This window comes from Lacerta agilis, chromosome 1 (assembly GCF_009819535.1).
Source record: "Lacerta agilis isolate rLacAgi1 chromosome 1, rLacAgi1.pri, whole genome shotgun sequence".
Taxonomy (NCBI): Eukaryota; Metazoa; Chordata; class Lepidosauria; order Squamata; family Lacertidae; genus Lacerta; species Lacerta agilis.
Window position 1 is genome coordinate 51,106,280 of NC_046312.1, and position 25,339 is coordinate 51,131,618.

Below are 25,339 nucleotides of genomic sequence, written 5' to 3' on the forward strand. Positions count from 1 at the left end.
TTTATATATATTATGTTTTCCTGGCAAAGTAACTTTATATTAAATAAATTTTGCCTCCACAATATCCAAGTACTTTTCCTGGGGGCTAAAGTAACACATGGACACATATTGCACACTCATCTTAAGAGATTATTTAATTCAAAGAGTATGGAATACATTTCCCCCTCAGCAGCAGAGACTCGCACCCCCTCCCAAAAAAGGAAAAAAATGAGTTTCAGGCCTTTCTGTGTTGCAAATGTATGCCATTTCTTGTCTAAAGGATTCTTGTTAAGGACTAAATCATAGCAGTTCCAGAACAATTTTAATCACAACAACATAGAATGCTAAAAACAAATGCTTTCATACAAAATTTGGGTGCCCGGGAGTCGGAAAATCAATTTCAGTTTTAGAGCAAATAATATACTTTGAGAAGTAAGCAGCAAAAATGAGAATAAAGCTGGCTACCAAGAAACCATCCAATGGTGACTTTCACAATGTCAGTAATTGTCATTTAATTTCAGAGCTTTCACTCAGTGTAAATGATTATGTATATTTTACAACAACCAGTCAACAATTATTCTAATATCTTTCTTCATTATGTCCGCATGATTTTGTCTGCAGCACAAACATTATAACAGAACATGCACATACGTGTTTTCATATGCTATAATACACTGAGGTGTGAATTGAAGGACACTGACTATCAACTATCAATGACATCTGAAAAGTAAAAAGGATGAGCCAAAATATATTATGCTTCAACTTTTTCAAACACAAATATGCATTTTAAAATGTCATGTTTGTTTCTCTTATTTTCTTCCAAGTTGTGTCTCACCTAAATTAAATGTAAATCTACAAAACTACATAAAATGCCTCTTTTATACTTGTCAAAGATTAAATTCACTGGGGCCTCTGCTCTGAAGCTGATCTAGGTTTCACATTTGTAGCCTTCTTGGTGCAAGTATATTACCTCAAAATTATACTTGTACATTCGTACCTTGGAAGTTGAACGGAATCCGTTCCTGAAGTCCATTAGACTTCCAAAGTGTACAACTTCCAAATCGCAGCTTCTGATTGGCTGCAGGAAGCTCCTGCAGCCAATCGGAAGCCCTGGAAGCCCTGTTGGACATTCAGCTTCCAAAATAACGTTCAAAATCTGGAACAGTCACTTCTGGGTTTTGACTGTTCAGGAGCCAAAACGTCTGAGTTCCTTGACAACCAAGGTACGACTGTATAGAAAAACTTTTGCAGGTCTAAAACTAGAATCTTACAGATCTTTGATCTGAGAAACAGAAAATGCAGAAGAACAACTCCTCATAAAAGATGGAGAGAGATAAGCTACCGGTATTTTACAGAGTTTAGGAAATAAAAATCTCAAGAGCAGAAAGCAAAAGTTTACTGATGGGTAACACATCATAATTATAAGTCCACAAATGGGCTCCTGCAAAAGCAACCAAGTTTAATGATGGATATTACATCCTAAATAGTATGTGGAAGTCGAGAGGGCCTGGAGTTGCCTACATGATCCATGATAAATTCTTACTCTACTATGTATTCCACATTGTAACAGAACATACAACGGAGAGTAAGCATCTAATCATCTCCCCGGAATTCCACATTATTGTTTTGCCTCCAGCTTCCCCACGTGCAGCTGAAGCACGAAAAGCTAAATATGTCCTTAGAAATATTTGTTATTAAAACTTGAAGATAAACGAAATTGGTCAAGGAAGGGTTTTAAAGTATTGTATCAATTTCAAACCCAACAACAATGATTAAATTTAGCAGAGACTCAAAAGCTAGAGTCTGCAAATGAAGAAACTAGAAACTTTTCTCGCAAGGCCAGGGGAGGATGCCGAACAACGTAGCATCATTTAGAACCAACATCTGAGTAGCAATGACCTTCAAATTCACAGCAGATAGTACAGAAGGTGGTAGGCAGGTAAGAGTTTGTTCTAACAGAAAAGTCGTTCCAACAAAAATCAGTTTAAGACTCTTAATGAGGGAGTTTGCCCCTGGTGCAGCCAGCACCCTTCTGCCTGTATGTAGTACAAGATTCTCTTACAGCTTTTGCCACACAGTTGAAAGCCACATAATTTCCTCCCCCCTCCTCTGGCTGTAGTGCTCAGAGCCGTTGGAATGGTAGTCCGAAGACTCACAATCCCAAATAGGCACAAGAACTAGGAAAATGGAGATAGCCTAGTCTTGCTCTTACAAAAGATCTGCACTGTAAAGGGCTTTAGTCACTCACCTCACCACCATCACATTTGCAAGGGAGAGGGTCTAGAGAGCTATGCGCACCCTTCTTCACATCTATAAGTCGCTTGATATTGTGAAGGACTTCCTCTAGAAGCCAGCCTCGCAGTGCCCATTTGTTACAGGGCAAGAAGCTGCAACTACCTCACATCCTACTCCCAGACAGCTGTGTCAGGAGTGCACGTAGCTTACGGCATGTGGGTGTCTTCTCTCGCATCCTTGCGCAACAATAGTATCACAGCCCTGCACACAAATGACTGTCACAACAGAACAAGTGCGATGCGTAAGCAAATGTATTTTTATATATCACTCCCCAAGCTACACCTGGCTTTTAAAAGCACTATATAACAATCTTAGAAGAAGTGAAGTGGGGGGGGGGATACAAACCAATATTACAGAAGATCAAATCACAAAATGGGACAGCATGATGGTAAGGGAATGGCCCTCAAAGTGTAGAAAAGGAAAACACATCCCTGCTCCCCCACCCCCTTCCCTGGCCAACACAGACCATTGTGCATCTATGATATTGGCTCCTACCTGCCACAAGCTGATGCATTAGCTTTCAAACACCCTCAAATTTGGAATTCCCTTAGCAGTTTTAAATCAGCAAGACCTTGAAGCTCTATTTCCCTTTTTTCTTTTTCTTTAATCATTGGTGCTTGCAGAGTACCACAGAAGTATATCTCTTTTAAGAAGGAAAACATTACATGGAAGGGCAGAGATTGAAAAGCTACAGAAAAAAAAGAACCTGCTGGCAAGTCCCGGCACTCTCTTCTCACATCCGCCCCACCCCACTCCCTTCACATTAAAGAGAAAACAAGTATGTTTTTAACCTTTGTGTCAAGGGCCATCTTTAACCCATCACTTTATTGTGAAATAGCTCCATGGCAAAAAAAGAAAGGGGGGAAAGAGAAAAAGTGAACAGCTGCTAAGCAGGTGGTGGGCTTCTTCACACAAACTAGGAATGTGCATCCCTGGACTATTTTGCTAGTCAGTATCTATGGTAGAGACCAGTTTCTGAATGGGCATTTTCTACAAATGTCACACAACCAGGTGCCTGTCACTGGAGAGATTCTACAGGAGCTGCAACATAAAAATATACTAATCAATAAGGCTGCCAAGCAAAATGTGGGCATTCAGTGCATGATATGCAGAGTTAACAGCAGAGTTCAGGAAAAGCCATTGAAAGGTAAGCTGAGGAATATATTCTGCTGCCTTCAAAAAACGCCATACACAAATATTAATCTTAGGGCTAGAAAAAATAAACCTCACATATTCTGATCAAGAGACGCCTACAACTCTAATACTGCCTCCTTCAAATTTGCATTTGAAATGCATTTGGGGTCAGAACTGATCTTGAAGACATATAAAAAAAAACCTGTACTCTCACATTCCATACATATTCCCTTACAATAAAGGAATCAACTGTTTTGTGATGTTGCAATGTTTCTCCCCACCCATTGCACTTAATGTTTTTAAAGGAAGTTTCATTAAGTTACACTCAAATCAGAGTGAAATTATACGCCCTAGGTACTGGCAATCTACAAAAAAATACAGTATAGTGAAAACTTTTTTACCACCACAACAGGGGCTTCATTTTGACAGAGCAATTAAGCTAAGGTGGCATTAATCATTCAGGGTTTTCTTTTATTCATACCTTCACTTAAGTTATTAGCAGTCCAAACACTCCACAGAAATTAACACTGGGAGTAGAGAACCCATGTAACTTCTCTATATACCGGTACTTCAAAAGCAGGGCTGCATTCCCTGGGAAGTAATCTGTCGGAGTCTGCATGCCAGCAAGGGGCAGGGCCAGAGCCAAAACCAGTGGTGTCTGCCTCATTGCAGGACTGCACTGCTCAGTGCCATCCCATCTATCTCCCTCGATCTATGCTATTCCAACTCTCTTTCCTGTTCTCTCTGTGCTCCCCCCTCCCATTCATTTTGCTCCTCCATTAACACAGGTCAGAACCAATCGCTTGCAGTGAGTTTACCCTTTGAGGTCAAAAGGAATTATTTTTAAATGAAGCCTAAACTTCCTAACAAAAAAGCAGTTTGGAAACTAAATTACATATGGGAGGTGTGGTGCCTCATTGCTTGGAGAGTCTACAAGACAGCCAGACAGATCTATGTCAATGGTTCTAATGTCTGGGGCAGCCTAAGTTGTTGTTGGGGGAGGGGGTTGATGAGATGAGCTTTTGGAGCTCTTCCAACTCTACAATTCTGCGATTCCAGAACACTGACAGATATAGCTCTAATTTCATCCCCACATCTTTGCCAGATGTTGCATCCCACGTAGACTAAAAGGAAAGAAGGGTTACGGTACCTATAAACACAGTTACAAATGCACAGGGATGTATTTGCAGCTCTTTGTATTACTACTGTAGATTTTAGATGGTAATTGACGGCATCTACCATCAGCACAGGAATGAAGTTACGACGTTTGCTGAAACAAGCACTCATGCATTTACAGAAAGGGTCAATAATGCTAATCTGAATAGCTAGCGTTAACATCAGGTCACATCTATGAACTTTCTTACAGCAAAGCCACATTCTTCATGACCCCTAGCAGCAAATCAAAAGGCACTGTTATCCAGCCTAACCGAACTGGCTACTTGAGTCTATGCCCACATAGAATGCCTAGTAAGAAACTAAGAAAATCAGTATGAATCAAGGGAACAGAGACCTCTTCTGGCTGTTTGGCATATTGGTTAAGTAGCTGAGCACAAGAAAACTCTCTGTAGAAACACCCCAACCCCCCAAAAAAACCAAGTAATCCAATTACGTCATACATAATCCAAGTGCACATTGGAATTTCCAGGACTGCCTCATATCAAGTGACTTGGATAGGAAGATTCCTAGTATTTTCACAAATATGGTTTTCATATTAATTATGGAAGTTTTCTGATATGTTTAATTTCATGTATCTCAATACTATCCCTGTGCTCCTGATTACATTCCCCATGCACACTTTTTATTAGAGGCTCACAGCAGAGTGGATCAAGAGATTGAATTCTCATTAAAAAATAAAAAAAATAAAAGCCATGTCCAGTCTCCATAATTGTGCAGGAAGTATTAGGAATTTAACTGATGTGTACTCAGAAAACAGAACATGCATATTTTCAGACTGGTATTAGGTGCCCCCTTTTTAAATTAAATTCTCATGTTTAAAATCTTTTGATGTGTCAATTCTCAGTCATATTTTATACTGATAATTCATTATCTTTCATAGCCTTTCGTTCATAATCTAGGCAACTCTGTCCTAGAGCAAGGTTTTCTCATCTAAAGTTCAGTGTAGATTATCTATTTTAATCAAAATTGAAGTAGCTTGTTATATGAACACGTGTGCAAATACCTACAATATACTTAAGAAAGTTATGCGTCTCATTTAGTCAGGAATCTGGACTATACAATTGGAAAATCACTAACTCATTGCTGCTTCCATTCTGTAATGTACAGCATTGATAGATGTCTACTACCTTCTTAAATGTATCTATGGTTTGTGTTATACTAGGTACAGTGGCGAACGGAACCACTTGGCTGCCTGGGGCAGCAAATGTGGAGGCACCCCCCAGGGGTGGGGTGCCGCTCTGCAGCGTGCATGCATCGTGACGTCACGACGCATGGGCGTGATGCCTCACTGGCCCGCCCCTTGCCTCTGCAGCGGCTCCACCCAGGGCCCAGCAGGGAGAACTAGCAAAGCGTGAGCCGGCCGATCAAGGCGGGGCTCGGCTTAGGAGTCGCCGGTCGCGGGGCCCCGAGTGTCACCCCCTCCATGGTGGAACATGGGGCGGACTGCCCCCAACACCCCACCCCTGACTAGGTATGTGATGGACCTATTTGAGTAATTATATTGGTGGAAAAGCAAACCGGAGGTTTATGAATAGATTTGCCTATAATCTGCACACAAGAAAATTAATGGAGCAAAACTAAAATTCCGCCCTAAAGAAAGCAACTTACATTTTCTATATACATCATGCAACTTATCAATGTTATACAAAGTAGGTAATCTGCATACATTTGCTTATTTTCCATAATTTATTGTGCTTCATCTAGTCATAGACTAGGGAAAAGATGCATAAAAACTACTGAATCCCCACTCCTTGATCTCTGGAAATGATGAAATTTCACCAGGCATTGCCCAGATGTTCATGTCCTTAAGGAAAAACATTTTTTGAAAACAAAATCTCAAAGCTAGAGGTCTCAGGATAATTTAATTTGTACTTGCATGGAATCACAGTGTATATGCAGGTCACAGTTTAATAAAATGTGTTTCTTTTGCAGAGAAATGTTGTGTTGTATTTAATAGGAAATGCTGTAGCACAGGGATTCCCAAACTGCAGTCCACAAACCACTACTAACCCACTAGCTTCATTCAGGTGGCCCTTTTAAATGTGTTTCTGGGATGGGGGGTTGTTCCTTTTTCGTTATGTATTTTTATCTTGTGAACCACCCTGAGATCTACAGATGAAGGGTGGAATGCAAACTTAATAAACATACATACATACATACATACATACATACATACATACATATATCTTTGCTGGATTTTGCAAATATGGCAAGCTAACACTAAGTTCCTCATACTTTAATTTAGTTCAATGTGTTAGTCACAAGAGGGTGCCATTTTCTTCCATTTTGTGTGTTAAGCAACACATTTGGTGGCCCCAATGAGTTCAAGTTATCATTTAGAGCCCTAGAGGGAAATAAGTTGTAATGATCAAAGCTTCAAATGCAAACCAGTTTGTCAAAGAACTTTGAAATCCTCCTCATCCTAGTTACTTGGGAGCGAATCTTTCAGCAGGGCAAATCAGACACGTAGGTGGCAAGATATGGGTGGTAATTTAATTTTAGAAGATATGCAGTGTTGATCAAGAACAATACATACAATTACATCTGAGTAACTTCATTGTATGTACTTTGCACAATTCAGCAACATGCAATATTCAGCACCTTTAATTAAATGGTAAAATATGCGAACATGCAAATCATTATTACATTTGCCTCAACCTCCACAACAGCCAGGCAGGTAAATTCAGGTTTGGCTCCCAGGAAAATATTCGTGGCTTATACTCAAATTTACTCTACCTGACTCTGCATCTCCTCAATCTGTCGCTGAGGTATGCTTTGCAGAATGCTGTACATCTCAGATATCTTTTCTTCAGGTATCACCACAGAAGCTCTAGATGCGGAAGTGTGCAAAGGGAAACAGTGAGAATTGTAGGTAGTTAATTAGCCAAAACTGGATTCCCCTCACACAGAGTCAAACAGATAAGCCCATGGAGGAGTATTTGAAAATAAATCTAAAGGAACTACCCCTCCCTCCAACATACACCATATAAATGTAATACGATATGGATGCCCTAGATAAACATTAACGGGGTTCAGTCTATAAGTATATTTATTTCAATGTTTTAGAACTGTAGAGTTGAAAGAGACCACGAAGATCATCTGGTCCAATTCTATGCAATGCAGGAATCTGAGATTAAGAGTCTCATGCTCTACCGAGTGTTCAGCGTCGATTTTGTAAACCCATTCCAGATACAAACAAGTTGCAACAATGGAGCACACATGACTATAGTGAAAATACCTCTTCCAGTCCAGGACTTCGGAGAAAGGCAGAATATAGGAATCAGCTATGACAACAGGAATGCAGCCAGCCTGAAGTACATCGCTCAGCACAGCTTGTCCCAAGCGGGCTCCCCGCAGAACCACACAGAATGTAGCTTCCTGGTAGCAAATGGAAACAAAAATAGACATGATAAGATATAAGATGCTTCCTTACCCCTTGCAGGGGTAGCTAACCTGGCATCTTCCAGATATTACTGGATTACAGCTCTCACCAGCATGGCCAGGGATGATGGGGACTGTAGTCCAGCATCATCTGAAGACATCACACTGGCTTTTCTGCTCAGGTGGCATGGGAGGGGGGAGGAAAATCCATTTTTAATTCTGCTGTCTCCCCTGTTAATTTATTTGTCATGTGAATACCCATTATTACCATACTATATAACGAATACATGAATTCTTTGCTGCCTTGTAGGCTGGATCTGAAACTCACAAAAAAACAAATGATAGCAAGAAGCGGGTTCCAATGTACTGTGAGCAGGAGTCCACTCATGCAATTTTAAGAAAGAAAGAAAAGTTGGGCTTTTTAATGCAGCAACGGCTGCTCCTGTTGATGCAAAACATAGGTACTATAAGAGAGCAGGAAGCAGGCTCAGCACCAAAAACCCTGAGTGCTGCAAATTCTAGGACACCATTTCAAAGTTTGCTCTGGGTTTCAATTGCTGATAACATGTGAAACACATTTTCTAGTTTCAGCAGAATTCTTAGGAAGGATCCCACTGATAAGCAAACCAATAAGAGAAAAAGTGATAGATCTTTCTTTTTTAAATGTAGTCTTTATGGGTGTGTGTGAAATAAAATTATTTCTAAATAAAAATGCTGCAATTGTGTGTATTCTGTAGCAGACAAATTTATATCCGGGACCTGTGACAGGAACTGCATTTTGTCCAGAAGGTTGATATGGTTTGTGAAGTACCATATACTGGCATTCACAGTATACTTTGTTTAATTTGATTGAGAGATTTATAATCCAATTCTCAAGAATACTTTTCATAAAGCAGCTTATAAAATCATGCATTAAAAAACCTGTAAGATATAAAACCACTTCAAGTATCTACTTCACAGTATTATGGTTATGACCCTCCCCCTTAATCCAAATGTTTTTACACCATTAAGTAAATGTCTGAAAACAGTGCTGTTTTCAGGATAAGGCTCTCAATGGCTACTAGCTATGATGGCTATGCTCTGTCTCCTTGGTCAGAGGCAGTGATGCTTCTGAAGCAGCTGTTGGAAACTGGGTGGAGAGTGCGCTCTTGTGGGTTTCTCACAGGCATCTGGTTGGCCACTGTGAGAACAGAATGCGGGCCACAGGCCTGATCCAGCAAGCTTTTCTCATGTTGTTATGCATGGTCTCCAGAATCATAATGCCGGGTTATTTTATTATACAGTGGTACCTCGGGTTAAGAACTTAATTCATTCTGGAGGTCCATTCATACCTGAAACTGTACTTAACCTGAAGCACCACTTTAGCTAATGGGGCCGCCAGAGCATGATTTCTGTTCTTATCCTGAAGCAAAGTTCTTAACCTGAAGTGTTATTTCTGGGTTAGCGGAGTCTGTAACCTGAAGCATCTGTAACCTGAGGTACCACTGTATATTAATAAGTTACTATTAATAACTTCAGTTTATGGCACCTCAGTTTAAGAACGGTTTACGAACAATTCGGTTTATGAACTCCGCAAAACCAGAAGCAGTGTCCTGGTTTGCGAACTTTACCTCAGTCTAAGAACAGAATCCGAATGGTGGAAGGGCACCGGCGGCGGGCGGCCTCATTAGGGAAAGCACGCCTCGGTTTAAGAACAGTTTCGGTTTAAGAACGGACTTCCGGAACGGATTAAGTTCGTAAACCGAGGTGCCACTGTACTGTTACGGTATATTATCATATATTTACAAGGAACAAAAAAGTCAAATAACACTTGTTAAGAAACCCTTGTAGTTTTGCTAGGAGTAGGGGAATAAAAATGGGTTTAAGGGGGGAAATAAATACTATGATGTGGATGAATATGCTCCTCTTACCCAACTAGCCTTTTTTTCCTGTCTAGACAAAACCTACTATAAATACATGTCCTCATATTATCACCGTTATCAGCCAGACATTCCAAATGGAGATGCAGGGTTCTGTGGGGGAAAGCTATTTTAACTATCTCTGCATGACAGCTCTCCTCAAAGTTTTATTTGTTAAACGCGCAAAAACTCACAACTGCAATTCTAGGATTATTCTGTCTGCCTTTAAAGAAGCAAAAGGGGAAGAGAAATTGTTTGATCTTCAGACAGAACATATGAATTCAGGGAAGCCCTTCCTTCCACTCCTCAATACAGAACTGTAAGCATCTTTCCTTTGCAACTAATTAAACATCTGCATAATGGTGCATTTTTAAATCTCTGAACTTACACAAAGAATGAGAGAGTTTGCTATAGTTAGGAGCAAAACCTCCCTTGCTGTATTTCTACACCAAAGCACCTTTATGCTGTATATGTTGCAGCCATTAAAGAGACATGCAGGCCAGATGTTATCTTCCTTGCCTGACGAAATATGACTTTGGAGCTGTAGATATAACAGAACTGCCACTTCCTGGGTGCAGCAGTACAAGTATGAAATCTAGTTTAACAACTTCATTTGTCATGACTTCAGGGAAGTATAGTTATTTAACTACAGCAATATGTTCTTCAAATACGTCCTTGGCCATTTATATTTGTAAGCCACATCCACCTACAATTTTTTCTCTTTCAAGAATAAGTATGAGGACAAGAAATCCTATAGTGATGCTCGGTACAAGAGTGAATTTGGACACTGGAGTAAGTCAAAGAAAAGAAAAGAAAAAGCAGATCCACTGAAAGCAATGAACTTAAAGGGGGTATCCAACCAACTCATATTCAAGAAAGCAATAGACTTAACATATTCAAACTTAGTTTAATATCACCCATAATTCCATTGCTTTCAATGGGTCTACTCTTGAGTATGACTTAGCTGTATATCATCCTCTCTCTCCTTTAAACTGAAAAAGTAGCACACAGCATCACACACCAGAACACCTTAGAACAAACAGCAACAAACAATATCCAAAGTGTAATCCGACTGTATAATACATCTTATTCTTCAGAATAAAAATTGCATAGAATTGCATATGTTACAATCCATAATTTCCTGTAATCAAATACAAAAGTGATAGAGGCAGACTTACCTGAAGCACCTGGGGATAATCAAAGACCTGATTCTTGTGGCAACGCTTACGAATAAAAGGGATTCCCTCTGAGAGGTTGGTACATTTGTCCAGGATCAGCACAGATTCTGCATTCTCAGCTTGAAGAGCCTCCAAGTCAGAACGGTATTCAGGATGAAGAGCCATCTGAGAGGAAAGGAGGAAGTACCTACGGGGACTGAAGACCCCCAAAATGAGAGCCTGACAAATCCTGCAGGATTCTCAATAGATAATCTGGTATGTGTTTCCTTTTATGCTGCTGCAGAACTCAGACTTGTTAGCTTTATAGCCATAGCATTTCTCTTTTCTTTAGCAAGAAGTGAGTAGGAAATAATTCTATAATGGCACAATAAAGTTGAATTCTGGAAGGATTCATATACAAGCTATAAGACCCAACTAGCAGTAGATATTAGCACATAAATAAAATACATAGTTGTGAACTATGAGTGCAGTATACACAAGGAGTCCCACCATGAACAAGTATGACAAGATTGCAAGTTTACAGCCTGTTCCTTTGCATGTTCACTCATGACAGTTTCACTGAAGGTAACAGGACTTACTTAAACAAGCAGGCAGAGAACTGCAATGTAGAGTAGCAAGATTAAGCATTCTTATTTGGAAGGAAGCACTACTGAAATAAGTGGGACTCTGCTCCCAGTAAATACTGCTAAGAGTCTTTAAAAGCAGATTGGACAGAACAGCATTTTAGGGGGCTTGGCATCATACTGATAAGGATTTCCTATTGAATTAAACTCTGGCATCGTTTCTTAATTTGGCTAAATGCCAGCTTGTTCTAAGTGGTACTTATGTGGCAAGTGCCCAGCAGAAGTGACATTTCCTCTTGATAACTGCTGCCATACCAATTCTGCTTATTAACACAGCAAGTTCTCCATAAAACTTAAAGACCTATATCCTCCATGATGCAATGCAGGCATTCCTTCTCTCCCCCCCCCCCCAAAAAAAATAAGAGCTTGGTTATAATCAAATGGATTTCTTCTGGAAACAACGAACAAGCATTAGAAAATCCAAGTTACAAGCATGTTACTGACTGTCGTAGCAATTTGTAAGAAACCTATGCAACTCTTCAGTGAAGTGTTCATAACTTTAAAAATAATACAAGCAGTATTCTGCATCTTAAATTACACAACTGTGTTATTGGAACTCAGGATGTGTCTCTAACAATCAGAGTTTAGCTCCTTGCCATATTTCAGGTCAGGAAGAGAGGTCGCTTTCCTCACCGCATCTGTCTTGGTTCACTTTATCTGGAGTCATTTGTTCAACATATAGTCTGCTGAGCACCTGCTTCACAAACCTCAAAAACTAGCAGGTTGTTCTGAGAGAGGCAGCTACGAGGTAGGTATATAATCCCACCTTTGAACCTCATTGGTCCATGGTAAGACCTTAAATTAACCAATGCCTCAACTATTTCCCATAACTTTACCTTCTTTTAATAGCTGCCTCTTACATTTACAACTTTGTAGCACACATGAAGATAAATATTCCTACTCTACTTATCACTGTCTTGATGCTCTGAGATGCAAGATATATGTAGAGATTAGTGTTTTTTAAAACCTGTTATCTGAAGTCTTCCCCACATGCTTACTGCAGGCACTCCAGGCTTTATAATTGCAAAGCCACAGATGTGTAATAAAATGAAACTGAACTCTCATCTCAGATTTCCAAAACAAATTAACAGTTAAAATATGCATCAGCACAACTTCAGGCAAATACAATAAATGCCGATGATCTTAGCTAAATGACACATGACTGAAGTCGCTATTTTAAAAAAAAATGACATTCAAGCCCAACTATGAATAAAAAGAGAAATCAATTTCCAATGCAATGGTGAACACCTAACATGCACAACTGTGAACAGAACTTTAAACATATTTCTCTTCATTCACAACACAGCCTTCAGTCCTTATTAAGGAAAATTATAAGTTGTACTGAACCTAGATATGTGAAAGTTCAGAACAGAGGTGAGGAGGGAAGGAAGGGGGGTTGGGGTGGAGGAGGCTGTTTTACATTTTTCCCTGTGTAAGAATTATATGACATTGTTAGCAAGAAGACAAAATATGCTGCATTCACCCACACATCTTCAGCTTACCCCAGCCCTTTATTTGGCAGTTCCACCTCTGCAGACAGTGGACTATAAACAGGAATGCTGACATCATAGCCTTGCCGGTAGGTCCACGTAGAAAAACCTCCTCCTGCCAACAGAGCTCTGAGGAGAAAAGGAAAAAAGATAAGCTACAACTACATTCCCCCCTCCCCTGCAACAACCCAACACCTATTCAAAAGATTTATAATAGAAAATCAGAGAGGTAGAGTGAAGGAAAATGGCAAGCTCGAGCCCTGTAGCTTTAGAAACATTTTGATTCAAAAACAATATATGTAATGAGTTCAGATATCTGAAGATCCTACATAGGCATTCTAGGTAACTGCTCAAATAAGAACATAAGTACAGCTCAATTTGCTGGATCAGACCACTGTCCCATTTAGTCCAGCATCCTGTTCTCACAGTCGCTGATCAAATGCCTAAGAGAAGCTTGCAAGCAGACCCTGAGTTCAACAGCACTCTCCCCACCTTGTAATACCCAGAAAATCCCACAACTGTGGTAGAACATAGCCATCCTGGCTAGGAAACACTATTCTATCCGCCTTTAAGGTGCTCTAAAAGATTTTTGAATGGAAAGGTGGTACTGTATACGTTTTTGAAATACACTGATAAATATTAAATGAAGAGAGCCTCCAGATGACAGGTGCTCTCAGCCTGCCATTCCCAGAAAGTAGCCTATGGCCTGATGCGATGCAAAGCTCATCTTTAATACCCTGAATCTAGTATACACATGTAGATTGAAAGAAGACTGCATCTCTTGGAACATGTTACTGGCAATGTGGTATTAATCTGGGTCATGCGCTGTTTTACAACAGGGGAAAACCCAAACATCATTTCCCCTCTCATTACAGTCGACTGTATACCTAAGCATCAAATTCTAGGGGGGGAAGGACTTCGCTGTATCACTCTTAAAATTGCGGATAATACATCAGAAATAAAATTATCTCCCAAATACTGTTTTGTCTCTGTACAGCTTTTGAGAAGTGAGAACTTTTATTTCTTTATATATATAGTTATAGCACCTCACACCTAAAACAACTCAGATTACAGTCCTTTAAGAAACATCCTTGAGTAAACAGGTCTTTATTTCAGAGGTTGGGGATCAGATCCAGTGAGCAGGTCTGTTTTACAGGTCGGTGTCTCCTCCTGTAAACCTCTTAATGTCAATGTTGTTAGGTTATTCGAACTTCAAAGGAACAATCAAGAACACACACCCAGTCCAACCTCAGTAGAACTGCAAAGGAATAATCTTCAAGATTCCACTCAAAGTAGGGCTTGCATTAAACAGTAAATTTAAATTCAAGTTACCTTTCAAACAAGGGTCTTTCCCAACCCTACCTGGAGACTGAACCTGGGACCTAGTGTATAGCTCCATCACTGAGCTATACCACTTCCCTATGGGGAAGGCGATTTTCACACTGCAGGAAAATGAGCATACTTTTTGTTTTGTTTTTAATCACTTCATGTCCTGGAGATCAGATGAACATAACCCATCACTTCAAGTAAATACCCCAAAAAAAAACAACCCCTGAACAGCAGTAGAATTTATTATTTCCAGACACTAAAATGAACAGGGTCAGACATACTACTTCCAACTAGCATCTACTTCACTTAGATCTTAAACTTCATTCAGTGAAATAGATACATGCCCATTATAGGCACTGTGCAAGGACCATCGTCGGGCTGTGCAGCTGCTCACTACATACATTTACTATTGAGTTTGAGCAAATTTCTTCAACTCATCATTCAAGCTGCTGCAACTACTGGTACCTAAGAATATGAAAAACCTAAGGGTAGTTCACCATCAGGATCCAACACAGAATTTTGCATGAAATGTGATGTGCAAGCTCCTGTAAATACAGTACTTTTAAATAAAATACTAGTCCTCATGGCTGAGAAGACAATGAGAGGATTCCAGTGGTCACATGAGTAGAAGGTTCCTTCACCCATTGCAAGAGGTGATTCCCCACTCACTTCAGCCCCATATGGCACAGCTGACAATATTTTGTAGCCCCCTGCTCAACTCCATGGAGAGGCTTTGGGTGGGTACAGGGGCTGCAGGCAGGAGGGAGAGCAAGTTTTGTTGTGTGAGTTGTCTTCCACTTGCAGAGTCATTTAATGCAACCTCTAGTGAAAAGCAGAAGTTCCAACATTCATGAGGATGGAAATTTGGTGCCCTCTCACCTTTCCTATGACCCCACCCTGTCAAGCCCACATGAACTCCTTGATCATCTAAACACATTCTACTCAACCAACAAAACTCATGCTCAAGGGGTGGGGGACAACAAATATTTAGTTTATATCAGAATAGACAATCTTACATAAGTTATTTTCCATGACTTATTTTGAGCATTAAAAAAAATAGAAACAGCTGTTGCTGAACTCCAGAAAGGATGAACAATTAATGCTATATAAATGCTGTGAACTGCTTTCAGAGTTCCAGAGCTCAATGTCCACTGATTTCAACAAGTGTGTTCTAACTAATGTTGGAAATCACCCAAAAGGCGCTGAATATAATATTTCAAACCTCCCATTAAAAAAAGGAAGCAGACTCAAACATACCAGCCCAAGCTACATGTGTGTTTACAGCAAGAGACCTAGATGAGGGAAGTGTTGAATGATTTTTAGGTCCTAAAACCAAAGTGACTATTTTGCATTCTTTTCCATTTATTTTCAGTGACATGCAGCACAGCACTGCAGAATGCTACTGTTATCCTTCAAGCCTCACATTCCCAATTTCACGTGAATTCAGAGGTGTTGAACAAGAAAGCAAGAAAAAACTGAATTTGGCTCATGTGTTACTTCTCCTGCACCTTTGCTCCTTGTTTCTCCTTCCTAATTAAGAAATAGTAACCAGATTGTTTTAATTTAGATCCAGTAAGCAATGTTAACCCCACTTCATCAACCTTGAGAACGCAGGTGTGCATCTACCTAAGCTAAGCCACAGGGAACCAACACCCAGTTAAGTATTTCAGTTCGGGTGTGCGCTCTGTAGCACAAGAATCAAAATATTAACTCTTAGATTTCTGAAGGCAAGTGGGAAGAAAAAGGAACATGGTGAGGGAAAATTTAAATTTAGCAACACTGCTATGTTATAAACAGTGCTTGTTTGGTTAAGGGTTAATGGCAGGAAGAGAAAAAACTGGCAGTTCAGTTGTGTCTGAAGCCAGGAAAAGATAATGTGTGGAGGCTTAGTTGGCAGCAAGCCAAGAAGCAGCTAGGCTGTTAGTTTCAAAAGAGGTGTTTACATACTTGTAAGGTTTCCGTTATGACAGCTAACAGCCGAATCTGGCTTTTATATGGGATAGGAGAATTGAAATGGGTCACATTGTGATAGGTCACCCAGTGTACATTCTGTTCAAAATCACTGGCTGATATCCAATGTTAGTGAGTGTCTACCCACTAACCCATTTCTATGGGGTTATTATTATTATTATTATTATTATTATTATTATTTGTATACCATCCTATACCTACTGGTCAAGTACATACAGTATATTCCAAAAAGGTTCTGACAGAGAATATAAAAGACAGGCACAATATCGTGTGGAGATTTTTAATCAGCCATCAGAAAGTGAAGAGACTTCTAGGCAGAAGTGGGGGAAAGCAAGTCTGCAGAGGAAGACTCTGGAGGAAGTTCTCCAGTAAGTTACTACAACTCTGGTCAGAAGCTGACTGTTGACTGGAGGAGACATCAGAGAACTGTGACATCTTCATGGCCAAGTCCTGGTGTTCAAGTGCCTGACCAAGAGGAAGGTTTCAGAAGAAAACTGAAATGAGGAAGTGACAGCTGAGAGATCCTGTTCTACCCTGTATCACTTTGGAAAACCCTGACCAGAGAGAAGGCTTCAGGTGGAGTATTTGTGAGTTAACCATAAGAGGAGAAAAGGGGACTGACCATTAGCTTTGCACAGGGATGAGAACTAGCGACAACATTTTTAAAGCACCAGTAACATCTGCTAAAGTAACAGTGGCATATCAACTATTAACAAACCAAGCATTGCTGGGGGCACTGTTATGCAGTGGTTCTGCTCCTCTTTCCTGGGCCGTGTCCAGAAAGTGGAGTTGGGGGATGTGTGTGTTCGGAACCCTGAGCTCTCATTTGTGGGATGCCTCAGAGCTCCGTCCTCTCCCAAATGCTTTTCAACATCTATATGAAGCCACTGGGAGAGATCATCAGAGGGTTTGGGCTGGGTGTTCACCAGTATGCGGAAGATACCCAAATCTTCTTCAAATCATAACCAGTGAAGGTCCTGTGTGAGTGTCTGGAGGCGGTTGGAGGATGGATGGTGGCTAACAGATTGAGGTTGAATCCTCACAAGACAGAAGTACTGTTTCGGGGGACAGGGGACGGACAGGTGTGGGGGACTCTTTGGTCCTGCATGGGGTAATTATGCCCCGAAGAACCAGGTGTGCAGCCTGGGAATCATTTTGGACTCACAGCTGTCCATGGAGGCGCAGGTCAATGCTGTGTCCAGGGCAGCTGTCTACTAGCTCCATCTGGTATGCTGGCTGAGACCCTGCTTACCTGCAGACTGTCTCACCAGAGTGGTGCATGCTCTGGTTATCTTCCGCTTGGACTACTGCAATGAGCTCTACATGGGGCTACCTTTGAAGGTGACTCGGAAAATACAACTAATCCAGAATGTGGCAGCTAGACTGGTGACTGGGAGTGGCCCAGTAATATAGTAAGAATAATATTTATTCATTCATTCATTCATACATACATACATACATACATAAATACATACATACATACCCCACCCATCTGACTGAGTTTCCCCAGCCACTCTGGGTGGCTCCTACAAGAATATTAAACAGAATAAAACTTCAAACATAAAAAACTTCCCAAAACAGGGCTGCCTTCAGATGTCTTCTAAAAGTCAGTATACCTGAAGGAGTGTCTCCACCCCCATTGTTCAGCCCAGACACTGAGGTCTTCCTCCGAGGGTCTTCTGCTGGTTCCCTCACTGTGAGAAGCAAAGTTACAGGGAACCAGGCAGGGGGTCTTCTCGGTAGTGAAGCCCTCCCTGTGGAACACCCTCCCTTTAGATGTCAAAGAGATAAACAACTACGTAACTTTTAGAAGACATCTGAAGACAGCCCTGTATCGGGAGGTTTTTTATTTTTGATGTTTTATTATGTTTCAATATATGCTGTACGCCACCAAGAGTGGCTGGGGTATTATTATTATTATTATTATTATTATTATTATTATTATTATTAAATAAATAACCTGCCTTCAAGTAAATCCCTATTATATTAAATAAGTTTTAATAAATAATAACATATTTGATGCAAGTCTCTGAGTTTTCTCATCCCATGTCTATACCTTGCTGCTGTGTGTAGTAAAAGGTGGCTAAAGAAACATAATGGAATTTAAAAGTGGCAGCAAAAAAGCAAATGGGTTAGACAAAATGTTTTATTTATTTAACCTATAATGGGGGCATGGCACAGAATCCTATAAGAGTTTATATATAAAAATGTGGAAATTACACCTAGTGATGTCAAATACTTAATCAGGTTGACTATACCTTGGATTTTCTAAAGAACACACACACTTACACATTTACAGTAGATGGTAAAATAATAATACTTGACTGCCCTCTACTGGCCAGTCACATCATATATACACAGGAGGGATTCAAGTATTCTGACATAAGATGCTAAAAAACTAAATTACCCATACCAATACATACACAATAATCCATTTTTTTCTGACAAGTCATACAGAGGAAACAAAAATACTCCTTAACTGCTCTCTGTACAGGAACTTCTGGAGTGTAACTTTCTATACACAGTGGTACCTTGGGTTAAGTACTTAATTCGTTCCGGAGGTCCGTTCTTAACCTGAAACTGTTCTTAACCTGAAGCACCACTTTAGCTAATGGGGCCTCCCGCTGCCGCTGTGCCGCCAGAGCACGATTTCTCTTCTTATCCTGAAGCAAAGTTCTTAACCTGAAGTGTTATTTCTGGGTTAGCGGAGTCTGTAACCTGAAGCGTATGTAACCCGAGGTACCACTGTATACACAAGAATTTGAGGGCAATCCAAATTCCACTCAAATCAATGGCAAAACCTCCACATAAGGATATGCAGATACTAACAGTTAGTAGAGACAAACTGAAGCCATGTTTCTAAGATGTAAATCTTAGATTTAAAAAAAGTTTTCGTCTTCAATAGGATACCCTTTGATTGTAAATCAAGGCCAACTAGTTAAATGCTATGTAGAAGTAATTTGTTTTAGAAAGCAGTATATGTTCCATTAAGTTTCAGAAGCAGCAAAGCTGACAAAATGGCACAAGGAGAATAAGTGCTGACAGGGCCAGTCCAAAGCATTCAGTGTGGAGCCACTCACAGCCAGAGTGGAGTAGTGGTTTAAGTGCTGGGCTAGGATCCAGGAGATCCGCGTTCAAATCCCCACTCAGTGCCGAAGCCCACTAGGTGACTTTGTGCCAGTCACTGTCTCTCGCCCTAACTTACCTTATAGGGCTGTTATGAGGATAAAATGGAAAAGGGGGAAGTGTGTATGCCACATAAGACTCTCAGGATCGTGGGTTCGAACCCCATGTTGGGCAAAAGATTCCTGCATTGCAGCGGGTTGGGCTAGATGATCCTCTTGGTCCTTTCCAACTCTACAATTCTACGATTCTATGAAATATAAATTCACACTTTGACTCCCAACAGCTCTGGATCTTGTTTAGAGACTTGTTCTAAAAAGTCTCAAAGAAACAGCAACAAGTTGCCTATTGGGAGAAGTAGGCCAATTACCCTGTTGAAACACCTTAGTATGCAGAAAGTGCAGCAGTTCACTAGCTAATCGTGGTTAGAGAGTAGACTCTTTTTGCTGCAATCCCAGAGAGATGCTAATAAAGTTGTTTATTGTAGGATACACGTAGCTTGGATAGAAAGGTTTCTAGCTCTAGTCCAACTAACTAGTCTAGAGTAGAACAAGGAAGCCGTGCCTGCTCCTTTGCTTCTCAGAGGACAATTAAAGATGACCTCTCTCTCATATTGAGGTCCGAGAGAGAAGTGAGAGGAGGAAGTTGTAAACAGGACGCAACCTAAGATGTATCATGCTAAAGAACAAGGAGATGGAGAAGCAAGCTGATAGGTTAAAGGTACAGGGATAGTGTGGGAATGTGGATGTCCCTCCCACAATCTGTTTTAACCCAATACAAACCCCTCTGCTTCAAGCTGAGTTGCACGCAGTGTTGCCTACCTGTCTCTTGGAACATCAAGTGCTGTGTTGTAGTCAGGTGGTCCTCCAGGCAACATGTTGAACAAGAGGTGATTTGTCCCATGGTTCCAACTGAGAAAGAAAAATGATGGGGGAAATGAGACCACCACACATGCTTGAAACCAGACCTTGAGAGATAAGCACACATCCAAAGCCACTCTATAACAAAACAGCTCTACAAAAAATGCAGGAGTCCAATGGTCACAGATTAGCCATAAATGTCATCATTCGCAGGATTTCTGAACAAGGCACTCCCAAATGAGTTGCAATTGGCCTGCTTGATGTTTAAGCCCAAATGAATAATTACCAAACAGTGGGAGAACAGGGTGGTCAATAATTAAGACTGAAAACCAATGCACTCCTTGACTATCTGGTTCCCCATCTTAGTCCCCCTTACCCTTGTTTTACTGTTGTAGCTCTAGCATTCACAGTAAGATATGTGTAAGTACCGGGAGAGCTGTGCCAAAGCCTGAGCGGTTTCCTTGATACGGAGCATATTCTGGTTGAGTACGTCAATTGATGGCACAAAGAGACAGGCACGGTTGATGTCATCTGTGTAGAAGTCACTGTCGGAGATGGCGGTTAACAGGTCATTGTATTCCCTGGAAATGGTATGACTCACAGGCATGTTGTATTCATCCACATACTTCTTTAGAGAGTAAATATAGACTTTGATCTTATTTTTGGGATTGAAGCCACAGCGGTAGACATCAAAACATGTATGCATCCTGCAGCTGAGATCTCCTCGTTCTGGGATGGCACTGTCTGCTGGAATCTTGACTACAGGCACATCATGAATGCTGCGCTTTTCAACTGTCCAATCATTTGAGGACTCTATGGAGTGTGGCCAGAACTGGAACATGCCTGTAGCAATGAGGCCCAACAGCACAATGGAGAAGAGAGCAATGTAGTAAATGCGGTGTTTAGTCTTCATTCTTGGGATGAGGGCTGGACCCCGGGTGTTATATTTGACTGACGCACACATAATGAAACAAGCCACCTTTCCCACAAGTTTCTGGAAAACAGAATATATGGAAAAACAAAATTTAAAAGAATATCTTTAATTTGTGGCAACCTGGTCAGAAATCCATATAATTAAAATAAAATAAAAACTTTATTGTGCTCTAGTGGATTTCAACTGTACTGTCAACACACTAGAATATCAGTTAAGATGAAAATGCTGTTGTTGTTTTTCAACAGACCAAACAAGGCAGTATCATTGGCATGTACCAATGTGAACTACCTCTCCTTTTTTCTTTTGTCATCTACTGCTATTTAACATCTAGTGCCACTACAGAAGGCAGGTTCCTGATGGGGTTTAGCAGCTTACAATAAAAAACAAACAAACTCGTTTTACAGACAAAATTCATTTTCCTGGGTAAAAGGAGAGACTAAATTGTCAGTAGCATTTATACAAAGCTAGATTGTTCCAAATAGTTTACAAACATTCTCTCAATACTACTTACAATCATCCAAGGCTAAATTAGTATTGTTGCATATTTCAGATTGATTACTTGAGCCTGAGAAATAACTCTTGCCTATGATCAACTTGTAACAGATGACAGACTCCAGATTTGAACTGGACAGATAAATCTGAAATGCCCTGAAGTTTTATTTATATTTCACATGAGAGTTCAGCTTGCTATTTTACAATTTCTAGAAAAAATAAACCAAAATCTCTGTAAAGGCATGCACATGTTAAGTGTTCAGGCACATATTAAACTGTATATACTTAACATTTGCCAGAATTTTATTTTTACTTGTACAATCTTAAGGCATTTATTCTCTAAAACTATTTTTTATGCAATCATGGCTTGTGGTAGATTAAAGTTGTTTTATTTCACATTGGATGATTTGCAATATAACAGTTTTAAATTAAGAAGTGTTAACACTTTTAATTGTGACTGAGTAGTTATTCCCAAGGCAGCATAACTACACCCAGCAAAATACCTCTCTATGGCCAACCCATTCCTGCCTAGAGGGTTGCCAATTTACCACACACAGAACAGAGATAACAGGAAGATGCCAAGTATTGTAGCAACAAGAATGACAGTGGCTGTGTATGCTCTTAAACATTTCAACTAGATAGCCTCAGCAAAATAGCGTTCTTAGCTCTCTTTTCTAAATCTATCAGTAATCAGAAGAAATACGAGCTTATTGGTAATTTACTATTATGGATTTACTATTCTGAAGGACTACATAATGGGGGGGTGACCTTTGGGCCTCATATCTGCCTAGTATGGTTTCACTGCTATTTACAGGAAAATAACTTCACAGACTCTGATTAGGAATGGAAAAGCAAGGGCTGATTAACCCTTAAGCCTCCCCCTTCCTGCAGCTGTCCACTCAATGTAACCACCACTACCCAGTCTGCTTTCCCACCCTTGGAGAAAAAACAGCTTCAATACAGCAAGGAACAGGAGTAAACCCCTCCCCTGCTTCTCTTCTGCTCCCTAACATAGTGTCAGAAGTTGCAAACAAAAGCAATACCCACCTATCAATAAAAAAGGTCCAAGGGGAATATGCATGACACCCCTAGTGCACAGATAAACAATTCCATGACTAAAACAGCTAAACCAGAAGTACCTTGACTGCAACACTCTGGAAAGCATCATATATTACTAAGAATCCTTCCCATTTCTACACATCTCTTAAAACCAGCTCCTATGGCAGGCATAGGCAAACTCGGCCCTCCAGATGTTTTGGGACTACAACTCCCATCACCCCTAGCTAACAGGACCAGTGGTCAGAGATGGTGGGAGTTGTAGTCCCAAAACATCTGGAGGGCCGAGTTTGCCTATGCCTATCCTATGGATCTATCTGAAAAAAGTTTTCACATTCTACTACCAATAAGAACCAAAACAATCACTTCCACCTCCTTCAAGTTGATCCACATGCTGCAAGCCGTCTTCATTAAGCTTCTTTAACTTATTAAGGTGTCCCTCCCAGAACCTAGATTACAAAGTTTCAATGTCTAAAACAACACTACCCTTAGTATTACAATATAATATCTTAGCATTTTAATGAAACTAATTGACACCTTCTTCCCACCAAGCAATGGAATATCTTGATGCATCACCAAGATCACGCATTCATGACAAGTTCTTATGTTGCTGAGTAAAATCTTTTTCCATGCCAAGCTACAGCATACACAGTCATTCCATACAGATGCAAATGCAGTTTATTACTTTATAGTAGGAAACGCCATAGGCTTTATTTAATATTATTTGTTTTGTAGCAGTTATAAAATAAGATTAAGTATTTTATAACTGCTACAAAACAAATAACATTAAATAAAGTCTATGACTTTAAACTGCATTTGCATTCTCATGGTCACATTTAGAATTAGATACAACCCAATTAGCATCAGTAGCTTTCTGAGAAAATCAGTTATTTAAAGGAAATGCAAGGTGAAATACTCCTTTATCAACATTTATCAACATTTAAAAATGTTTGTGCAGTGTGTACTTCTAACAGGCTATCTAAACAACAGCAAATGGTTAAATATTCTTTGCAGATCCCATGAAAGTGAGGCAAATAGAGGTATCTTCTCTGTGCAGATTCACATCTGGACTGGGAAAAGTGCCTAGAATTTCCAGCACTGGACAGCTACCTTCAGAAGTTAAGGACCTGCATAACGGTTTCAAGCCTGGATCAAGAAGCGGCAGAAAACTAGGCTTAGCACTATCTCCTTATCCCACACAGTAATTGATGACAGCCAGGGAGCAGGTAAGAGACTGAATCCCCTGAGAGTAAAAGATTGCTTTTGATATGAATCTGGCACCAGTAAAGCTGACACTGTTGATCAGGTGTTGGGACACCTAAGTTGGTATGAACACTGCAGCTTCCTTTTGTATGTGGGCATCGAGGCTCCTCTCCTCCTACAGGCACACCCACAAGCCACTTAGATTCAGTGAATTTCCATCACAGAGGGAGGGGGCAGGACGAACACACACACAGAGAGACACACATACGTGTCACCAGGCTCCATTTATTCCCATTCTTCTTGTTACTGTGAAAGTAGCATTTAATCTGACAGAGTCGTGTGTGTCTGAACCTTGGCGATGAGAAAGGAACCGAGAGTAAAAAAAGGGGGGGGGACTAAAGAGTGGTTGCTGTGCTGTCAGTGGAACGGACTCCCTGAGAAGTTGGCGAATTCTCCTTCCTTGGAGGCTTATAAGCAGAGGTTAGATGGCCATCTGTCACAGATGCGTTAATTGAGATTCCTGCATTGCAAGGAGTTGGACTCGATTACCCCGGGATCCCTTCCAGCTGCACAGTTCACTGAGAGCCAGTGTGGTGTAGTGGTAGAAGAGGGGTAGACTTGTAATGTGGTGAACCGGGTTCGCGTCTCAGCTCCTCCACAGGCAGCTGCTGGGTGACCTTGGGCTAGTCACACTAGTCTCTCAGTCCCCCTCACCTCACAGAGTGTTTGTTGTGGGGGAGGAAGGAAAAGGAGAATGTGAGCCGCTTTGAGACTCCTCAGGGTGGCGATAAAGCGGGATATCAAAACCAAACTCTTCTTCTTCTTCTGATTCTCCGGTCACAGGTGAGGAGGCAAGGCGTCGCTAGGAAGCCACCTCGAATGGCTCTCACCTGCAGGACGACTTCGGGGTTCAAAGGAGCGCGAAAAGCCCGAAAGCCACCCCGAAGCTCAGGGTATCTGAGGGTCCCCCCGCCCGCGTGCCACTCACCCGGTCGCCCGAGGAGGAGGACCCCAGCGCGAACTGGCTTGCCGGCTTTCTTCGCTTCCCCCTCAGTCGCCACGCCGGCTACGCTCCGGGAAGGACCCAGGTCGTCATGGGAGCCCTCCTCACCTCACGGCGCTCCGGCGGAGGGGAAGGAAGAGTCCGCAAACGGCATACGCCTCCCACGCCCCTCCGCCTCCGCCAGCCGCGTCCGACGCTTCCGGCTTCCGCTCGA

The 25,339-nt window shown here is 41.0% G+C and overlaps 1 protein-coding gene across 1 annotated transcript in view; it reads right to left on the reverse strand.

Moving 5' to 3' along the window:
• Positions 1–25,339, reverse strand: part of EXT2 (exostosin glycosyltransferase 2) — a 78,506-nt gene extending 53,167 nt beyond the window's left edge. The window contains exons 1-7 of the mRNA XM_033149484.1: positions 25,111–25,339; positions 20,866–21,431; positions 20,399–20,488; positions 13,167–13,283; positions 11,042–11,237; positions 7,823–7,962; positions 7,321–7,414 (exon numbers count right to left, since the gene is read on the reverse strand). Coding sequence (XP_033005375.1) covers positions 7,321–7,414; positions 7,823–7,962; positions 11,042–11,237; positions 13,167–13,283; positions 20,399–20,488; positions 20,866–21,401 — 1,173 coding nt within the window. The 5' untranslated portion in view covers positions 21,402–21,431; positions 25,111–25,339. The remainder of the gene's footprint in view (positions 1–7,320; positions 7,415–7,822; positions 7,963–11,041; positions 11,238–13,166; positions 13,284–20,398; positions 20,489–20,865; positions 21,432–25,110) is intronic.